The following is a 10,325-nucleotide window of genomic DNA, read 5'->3' as shown; positions in this document are numbered from 1 at the left end:
GATCCCATAAAAATAGCTGCAATTCTTATTAATGGCCTGCCAAAACTGCTTACAAGAGAAATACAATCAAGTGCTGAGCATCCAGCTGAGTCCAACCTTTGCAAATGACAAAGAGAATACATGATATAGACATCTAAACCACTCATCCTAGCCATTAAGGGTCAAATCCATGAGAAGAGGAGCTGTTTCAACCGTTTCTAAACAAGGAACTAGAATCTAGGCAATCAAACAACTTGCCTCTAAAAGAGGGAAAACTGATTCATTACCCTCAAAACCACTTTTAATCTAATGAATCTACCAACTAGAAATGTTTAAACATCATATTTACAATCCATGACATTAATTACATCAGACTCAGGGAAAAATCAATGGACTATGATCGGGGCCTGTTGGGTCCTTTGTTTTTGGAACCAAGGTGACATGTTGGAAGGATGACCACATTTTGCTAAAGATAACTGTTGGGAAGTTGCGGAAGAGACAGTTAGAGAAGAGGAAGGGATTCGCCGAAGACCAGCAACTGTGGAAACATGGCCAGAGAAGTCGGGATTGAGGCAGCCACAACCGAGTAGAAAGGAATACTCACAGTGGAACAATAGAAGCAGTCAAAGGAGGAAAAACATGGAGCATCTGAGGGAGAAGTGGTCGTCCAAGTAAGCGCATGGATATAAAAGAAGGCCGAGAGGAAAAAAAGGGAGAGGTAGGAAGGATACCGAAATTCCATTGCGAATCCATTTGAACCCGCTTTGGTTCTTATTATCTCGATTGTGTATTGCTCTTTCATGTTAGTTTCCTAACCTATCTATGAGGCTTTTGAGTGAGATGTTATATTCTATTGTTGTTGGGATTAATAAAAGAAGAGATTACAGGGATACTCGAGTATTGTGTGTGTGGGTTTATGTGGCTTTTAAAATTTTTAATATGCACCTGTATAATGTTCTTTCTCTTCATACTTTTGATCTGTTAAAGATTAGGTTCCTAATTGGTCTAATTCTGGATTTACTGGTATTGATATATTCCATGTGATTCTTCCAGATACTGGATTCCAACCCTTAACTAACTAAGTTCGCAGCACGCCTTGGGTGAGACTCCTTATTCATCATGGATAAGGTGAAAATGGAGGCAATGTGCTAGAATATGACTGAACTTTTGTCGTCCCCTGTGCTTGAACCTAGTGTCTCAACCCTTCCATTATTTTTCCGCCAACATAAGGTTTCAAGGTTAGTTGGGAGTTATATTAATGTATGAGTGTTTTCCACAACACATGGTGTATCATTGCTTACATGTGACCTTGCTATGCGATAATATGGAATTTGTGGTGCTTATGGTACATTAATGATATTATATTATGTTTAAGTTTATTTGAATATGTTCATGCTCCATTTCATGCTTATTTCTTTGGTGTGGTCATATGAAAAAATATGGTTCTATCATATATTGTTCTTTTCACCATACATCATCATTTAAAGAAACTAATCTTTAAAGCATTAAAGATGCTTATACCCTAAATCAGAATGCTTTTGTTGGACAACCATATAGACCCCACATCTTCATATTAAAACCAACATAAATACATTTGGAATAATTCCTAAAGGAAAAATATAAAAGAAGTAGCTTTACATTAATAAGCTTAGCAGGGAAACCACCCATTTACAATATACTATTTAATACATTATGTCTTATTACATTTGCATTTCCCTTATCTAAAGATAAATACCATTACTCATCATTTTTTTTAACGAACCCAAATATATTATAATTCAAAATTTATCAAATATTAAGATGAATAAAAAATAAACTTTTTATTATTTAAAATAACAAAAATATAAAATAAAACTATATTGTTTATTTACTTACAAAACAATAAATAATAATTTTATTATTATTATATTAAAAATTATACGTTAATTTTTGTATATTTTAATTAATTAATTAATTTATAAGTATAATATATTTATTCTATTCAAAATATCTGATATGTTATTTATTATAATACAATTAGAATAAAATAAAAAATATTAAATAAATATTTTTAACAAAATAATTATAAAAAATTATTAAATAAATACTTTTAACCAAATAATTATTAAAAAATTAAATTATATAAACTCTTCACAAAATTAAAACAATAGCATTAACCAGATGTAGAAAACCACCTTATCATTAAATGCTCCCAAGTTATATTACAACGAAAAATAAACTTACTAAAGTATATTATATGTTATATCGTTTTCTATTTGATGCTAACAGATTCATTGAATTTCTATCTTTAAATTTAAAAATATTCAATTTCAAACCATAAAAATATTTATATTTTTAAATATATTAAATAATTATTTCTTTTAAATAATAAAATATTTTTTAATATAAAAAGATTATAATTTTTTATAATAAAAATAATATATAATAATTAGTTAATTAAATTAATTTAAAATGATCTGAAAGAATGTGAATATCCTCCCATCTCAATTTAATCCCAGTTTTACACCTGTCACATATATTTTACTCTTATCAAATATAAAAATAAAAATATTATTATAAAAATATTTTTACAATAAAAAAATATATCACAACTTAACTTTTATTTGGTATATCATAATTTAACTTTTATTTTGTTTTTTTAAATTAAGAATACATCCTTTTTCCAGAATACACTTACCACTTTTTAATACTATAACAAATTTAATATAAACACTCCAACTACCAACTTGAAAATGTTAACATTGAGCATCGGCATCTATAATGCTGCATATTCTCTTAGTGATTTGAGTTCTACTTTGTACTCATTCCTATCCCACCATGCAGGAAAGTTGCTTTTTTTAAAATAAAAAACTAATAACCTAGATACCTTGAGACACAAGGAAACATAGTGATAGGTAAAAGGTTTCAGTTTCTTCACCAGAAATCTTCACATACAGGAAGACAAGGATGTAGAAAAAGCAAAAGTCTCTAAAGTGGTCATCTACCATAGATTCTTGGCGTGCTGCAGCGGACCTACCCAGAAGAGACCTGTCTGCATTCCATTCATAAACCAACAAAATAGTAAAAGAGAGTGATGCTTTCATATATCATACGTTCATTAAATATGTACAGACACTACACTGTAGTGGTGACCCCATTTTGTCTCAAAATTGTCAACCAATCCAATCGCTCTTATATTTTTTTAAAAACAATTTCCATACAATCCACATTTATCTGGTTGTGATTAACAAAATGAATTTGATTTAGGAGTTGTTTTTAGTCTGATTTTTTGGACTTTCCAGTGTTGTTGTCTATAATGTGACTTTTTGGAGATTCCGGCGACGGAATCCGGTGGAAGAAATTGAGGTTAAATCTTGATTTGTTGCAGTTAAAATGGTTTTTTGACTGCATATTTGGATTCAGCACCCTGGAAAACCCCTTGGACACTTTGATTGTGCAGAAACTAGCTATCAAACTTGCGATTCGAATAAATTGCTGCTGGATTTTGACCGGAAAAACCCACCTGAAATACTTCCAAAAAGTCTCATTATAGACAACTTTGAAAAAATTGAGGTGAAATTTTGATTTGGGTTATTTAAATTGATTTTTTGATTGTATATGTGAATTCAGCGTCTTGAAAAATCTCCAGAGCATTTTTATTGTGCAGGGTTACCCATCAAACTTGTGATTTCAATAAATTCCTATCGAATTTTAAAAAAATTAACCCTGAAAAACCCACTAAAAAACTTCCAAAAAATCTCACTAAAAACCACTAGTTTAATATATAATCACATTCATCAAATTAAAATTTTTGCATATTGATTCATCCATGTGTACCAAATTTCTTGGAGCACGTGATACTCTCAATTTTCCCTTAAATTTATCCAAACTGATTCCAGCCACTAACTGGCGGCCGCCCCTGTTGTCCTCTGCTGTACAACGATGAATCAAACCCCAATATGGTTTCCATGATAACAAAATTTTAAACTATTTTCTTTTGCCTGTTGGCAGATTTTTCAAATTCCACATGCAGAGATTCAAACAATCCCTGGACCCTGTTCCAACTGCAGTTCTGGATTTTTAAGTTAGCATTTTTATTTTCTTACCAATCACAGTGATTTGGGTCCACTCACTGTGATTTGGGTCCCACTGACCATTGCTGTAACATGTTGGAAATTGATAAAATCAAACATCAATTTCAAATTGACTGGACATCAATCTTTCTGAACAGATCCCACTAATAAACAGATTAATCTTATGAAGAAAGTCTATAATGGGTATATACCCCAAATAAAATAATAATAATAAAATTGCAAACAGTTTAATGGCTAAACTACGCCGGCTCCTTGCGCACCACCTTCTACCTACTTTTCCTTTTCATAGTTTTAAGGTCCACTTTATCATTATTATTAACAGTTGCTGCTGCTTCCCAGCTGTTAGTTGGACAAATCCACACGTTTTTTCTACTTGAGATTAGACCAGGAAACTCCCTCCCCTGTATGATACCGTGGAAATTTGCATAAACTTTTTCTATTTAAGCCTTCTTGGGTTCCTTGCCAAGACTTCCCCTTGGCCTTCCTAGATGCCTTCCTGGTGTTGTTGCTGTGATTTCTCTGCCATTCTGTGTTGGGTTTATGGTTTTAGCTTCACTACAAGCCTTTAGGTATATTTTGTCATTTGGGTCTATGCTTTTAGCTCTCCAATACTGGTCTTTAGGCATGCTTTCTGCATAAGTGTTTTCTGTTTTCTGTTGTGTGTATTGGGTTTTCTCAGTTCTGTTCTCTGTATTGGATTTATGTTATTAGCCTTAATACTGGTCTTTTTCATGTTGAAGCGTGTTTTCGTTATACGTTTCTCCATTCTCTGTATTGGGTTTATAATTTTTTCCTCCCATACTTGCTTCCCAATTCTGGGCTTTAGCCAGAAGCGGACTCGCTTGCATCCCTGTATTGGGTGTATAGCCTTCTCTCCTGCAAATACCAAATAAGCAAGTAGAGAAAGTGCATCAGATCTAGATCCTACATCTAGTTCCCCGCATTCTTTTCTAAAGGCAAATGCAATTTTGATGCTGCAGAGCTATTGCTAAATCGAAATAGCTATCTCCCTTCACATAAGCAGCTAGGGCAATTGCATCAGATCTAGATCCTTTCTCAGGGAAAATGCAATTGTGACGTTGCAGAGCTTTTGCTAAATCGAATTAGCCTCCTCCCGCCACAAGCGCAAGCAGGACCAGTGCATGAGATCTAAATCCTACATCTAGATTTACACAATCTTTCGTTAAGACGCTTAGATGCAATCAGCAGAACTAGAAACTAAATTGTTATAAAGTCCATAATCAGCAATTTATATTACTGTTATCTAAGATTGCACTCTTCTTGACTTTGGATTTTATGTTTCCATCCTCGCCACTGGTTTCTGGGGTTCTACTTATAGTTTTTCACCTATTTTTGTATTGGATTTACAGATTCATATCCCATAACTGAAAATTCTCCTCTGCTGCATTAGCGTGTTGGATTTCTGGTATTTACCTCTATTACTCATAGCAATCACTGCCTATCTCTGTGGTTTTTGCAGCAAGCCTCACAAATAAGCTTTGCAGTAGGATGTCTCCTCCCCCGTCATATTCCATGTTTCCCAATTCAGGAATGGGCTTAAATCCCTCAGTGACATCTTCAGAACCCTCTAGTCAGGTCTCCGGATCGATCCCCCATCAATATTCAGGCTCCGAGGAAGACCCTAAACTGACGATCGATGAAAGAAAGCAGAAGAGAATGCTTTCTAACAGAGAATCTGCAAGGAGGTCCAGGATGAGAAAGCAACAGCACTTGGATGAATTGAGAGCCGAAGCAGCTCATCTCAGAGCAGAGAACAGTCATATGCTAACAAAATTCAACATTGCTTCACAGAAATACATGCAGCTGGAAGAAGAGAATTCTCTTCTGAGGTCCTATGCCATGGATTTAAGCCTCAAGCTGCAGTCCCTGACTATGGCAATGCAGTGGGCAGGAGTGCTGAATGATGTGGATCTGGGTAGTAGCACTGGCTTTATTGATACAACGGATATCAAGTCTTGTTACTTGCCCTCCATTTCACATCCCCTGGCATCAACAGAAATTTATCATTAGCTATTCATGTGTCTCCAACATATCAATTAGCACATTACTCTTATCTGTCAATCTGTATAGCTTTAGAATTTATTGTTACAAGCAAAGAATGGATGTGAGAAAGTGAGGACTGATCTTATCTCGGAAAGTGAGCACCACATTGCTTGCTTGTGAGGTTGCTGTGATGTAAATTAGTGTAGGATGGATGGAGAAAGCACTACTTAGACTTCATTCCTTGGATTATATTCAGCCCTGCACAGATTTATTTCTTTGTTTGATGTAATAATCTGCATTTTAAGGTTTCTTATAGTCGTTTATTTGTTCAAGTTCCCAAAAACTAAGCCATGCCTCGTAACTCCAGGACTTAATTTGCAGAGAAGTTGCTCCACTTTACTCCCAGTGGAATGATTCTTCTGAACCAAAGAACATGGTTCATCTAGATATGGCAAAAGATCCATAATTAACTTAGAAAATAAAATTGTGAATAGTTAACGAATAAATTTAAATAAAAAATACACTATTTTAAATGTAAGTTTGTACATTTTATATTGTATGTTATATGGGACCGTCCTCTTTAAAAAAAACCAGTATATCCTGTGTTTCTGCATCTTGAGGACTTGTGGATTTTTAAGAAATGTTCCAAGGAAGTTTTGAAAATACTAGAGAGATGATTTTGGCATATTTCAAGGATGTTCTGGGCAGATTTCAGGAATAATCGAAACATACTTTTACAGTTTATTGATGATTTTTCTATAACTTATTGATGATTGAACAATATGATCATTTTTCGCATCTGTTATTTCTGTATTGCATTGAATCTAAATTTGTTATACAAGTTGCCACTCAAAACATATGTTTTGTATAATGGGTTTCATTTTAGGTTTCTCATGATTTAGATATTATATTTTCAGTAGCAAAATTACAACAAGCAGCTTCTATGTCGATAAAACAAAAATTGCAACATTTCAAAACTCTAATCTTTGTAGTTATTTATCTAGTTGTTTCAAAACTGTCATTGCTCTGCTACAGGTATGCACTAAACCATTCATGCACAATGTGTATACCAATTGACACTCTGCTATAGGTATATTGCATTGCTCTATGCACACAACCACTTCAAATCACATCCTATAGCTCTATTATCCACGCAGATAAGAGAACAATTGCTCCGTTACATGTCTATCAAAAGCAAGGGCACTCTGATTTCTTCATGCTCTCTGCCTTAGATCCATCGAGTTATAACTATGCACAGGTAACTCGAGCTCTGTCCAATGCCTTCAGTCTGCAACACAAACTCACCCAAATTTCTCCACAACAATCTCTTCCATCGCACCTCTACATATACTCCAACTGACTATGCTCTGTGCACCATTGTCGACACACACTGCGTACACTCTAACCATTGAACAAATGCAATCGAAATACCACATTTTTTTTTATCTTTATCGCTCATGATTTCAGCAATGAACCAGAACCATTCATAATCAATTCAGTCCTCTACCACAACCAGATCAATGAGGTTTAGCATGATTGGATTAATCCACTAATCGATCCTCAGACTTTTTAACGCCTTCACACCATCCAGAGAACCAAATCAACATGATCCAAGCGTGACCAAATCAAAGCATAGAATAAATGCATCCAGACCTCAACTAAGCATTGCCCGATGACTCCTCAACATGGCACAGTGCTTACTCTGCCCATCGCAGAGGTATTTTCTTTTCGGCTCCAATCACTTTCTCACCAAAACTCTAGATCGATCCACATGAGTGACACTTAAACAATCAATGCCCATTGCTTACATTATACAGGATCCACGACCACTAACAAACCAATTGCTCCACATTAACTCATGAAGACGAATTCGGCCATTATGCCACTACGCCTCCAATGCACTTGGAGACTTGATTAAATCAACCATAACTTGGAGGACGAGATCAACGCCATAACCAAACTAATCAAAGCATTCACATGTTGCCAAGGACCAATTCTAACCACTAACACCATGGTGTTGTTCAATCGTTCACACATTGAAGACCAAGTCAATTGCGCAGCTGGAACACTGGTGAATTCCCAGAATATCGAATTCCGGTGGCAAACGCAGAATTACCAGAGTATTGAATTCCGGTAACTAGAGTCCTGTAACACGAATGCAGACCGTCTGGTACTCCATGGTTGAAACCAATGTCCTGGCTGAACTGGCAAACTCTCCCCATGGTTGACATTAATGACATTAATGCTAACACCATGCTGACAACATTCTCCCTCTTTGCATTGACGGCAACCTTCAGCCCCTCCACCAAAATGATCTTCATCATAACTAACTGGCTAGTCTTCACTCTCACTCAATTGGTTGCGTCACTCTCTCCCTCCCTTTGACATCAATGGCAAAGGGTGGTCTAATCTCAACTTAAACACCATGTTGACATCCACAGACAAGGCTGATATACCAGATTTGTTGATGAACCAGATCAGCTACAAACACCACTACAAAATAGGCATTGGGATCCAAGGAAAAAGCTGCCACGTGCCAACTAGGCTAACACCATGTTCTATTCTTTAAACATGCTCCCCTGAACATGGAACGAGGGCTGCAAAAATTTTCTCCACATTTTTGTACAAACATTCTGATGGAGCCATTGCCTTTTTTCCATATGCAAGAGGCCACATGGGCCAAAAGTTCCACAACACATCATGACCAAATGATGAACAATGAGTTACAGGGCTTCATAATAATATATAGCTATATCAATGATATCCAAGCCCACACATGGCTGAAGCAATCTATTCATCACTGCAATAAGTGCAATAAGTACATATGTCTGATATATGATTATTCTATAAGCATGGTGTTTGTCAATTTAATTGTTTTAAATTGTAACATAAATTATCGACCAAGATCAGTAAATTGACGAAGTGTAAGTGCACTATATGTGCTAGAAGTCTTTAATTATTCAAATTGAAATGCATATGATTGAATTCATTATTGAGATTAATCCCATGAAAGATGAACACATTCTTATCAAAATGATGTCTAAGCAGTAAAACTCAAAAAGAAAACAATCAAACTCTTAATATAGACAATAAAAAATAATAAGACTCAATTCATGAAACTCTTCAAATCCTATTGCATATCTATCACTTTGTTTTCTAAGAAACTTGAATCAAGACAACACACTCTTTGCATGAATAAATCAAAACAAATCAGAATCTTGCTTGAAAATAATCACACTCATTTGAATTTATAATTCAACTATGAATACGAACTATAAATAAATCTTATGTTTTATAAAACTAAATCCTATTCTAAGTACAAAATCTTATCAATTTCACCACTGCTACACTCAATCCATATGTTGATGTTATCATTCAAATCCTGTTACGAAATCTAAGATCAGTACAAAGAAAACATTTTAACAGATGCATCTACTTAATAAAAAACGACTAATGAACTGAGTTAAGCGGAAATTCTAATGAAGAAAATAACAAATAAATTGAAAAACCTAACTACTTGAGGGGGCCCTCCACAAGCAAATAGTTGCGAATTGAAATCAACACTCAATCACACATTGAAACAAGAAGGATATCTTGTAATTGAATTAAAAACGAAGTTTTTAATTATTGTTGTCGCATAACATAAGTCACTGTAAATTATCTGCTACAAGGTCTTTTATAAGTCTGTATCATAAATGTTCAGAGCTTAAACTTCAATAACATAATACTATAATTAAACATAAAAGATAATATCACGAGATCTGCTCACGCATTCCTATTTGACAAAGAAGATCGTGAGGCGTGCATATCGTTTCTCGCTCCCCTGATTTAGCTAACAGAGTTGACTCTTCCTTTGATTGTGTGACTAGAAGCTTCCTTCACTATTTTGGTTCATGTAGATAGGAGGAAATCCTTGTACACATCTTTATCCACCTTCATTGTTATTTCTCACTCCAGTTGGCGCTCCGGAACCTAGAAAACCATGAGCTTAGTTGCAGAATCACCTGTTTTGGTAGTTGAAAGAAATATTAGATTAACAATAAGGAACATTATGAATTTATGAAAGACAAGACAAATATATACCTGCCATGCCATTATTCTTGTTATCTGATGCCCATGGAGTGATTATGGTGGTCAAAATCAGGTGAAATGAGTGACAAAGGTGTCAAAACTGAAACAATTATGAGGCTCAACATTCGCCCACACTGATGCAAGAGCATTTAGACCTAGTCAGCAATGTGATGGTATAATCACATGTTGTGGCTAACA

General features: G+C 34.8%; 1 protein-coding gene across 1 annotated transcript; it reads left to right on the top strand.

Annotated features, from left to right (window-relative positions):
* The first annotated feature begins 4,479 nt into the window (after positions 1 to 4,479).
* Positions 4,480 to 6,388, top strand: LOC149246147 (bZIP transcription factor 53-like). The gene is made up of 2 exons (XM_089457839.1): positions 4,480 to 4,621; positions 5,533 to 6,388. Exon 2 carries the CDS (start codon positions 5,562 to 5,564, stop codon positions 6,081 to 6,083), a length of 522 nt encoding a protein of 173 aa, XP_089313965.1. The 5' UTR covers positions 4,480 to 4,621; positions 5,533 to 5,561; the 3' UTR covers positions 6,084 to 6,388.
* Positions 6,389 to 10,325: the final 3,937 nt, after the last annotated feature.

The sequence above is a fragment of the Pinus tabuliformis genome, chromosome 7, assembly GCF_031772625.1.
Source record: "Pinus tabuliformis cultivar Carrire ecotype Pingquan chromosome 7, CPIR1, whole genome shotgun sequence".
In the NCBI taxonomy this organism is placed as follows: Eukaryota; Viridiplantae; Streptophyta; class Pinopsida; order Pinales; family Pinaceae; genus Pinus; species Pinus tabuliformis.
The sequence above is the reverse complement of the archived record's forward strand: the minus strand, read 5'-3'. Positions and strand labels throughout refer to the sequence as shown.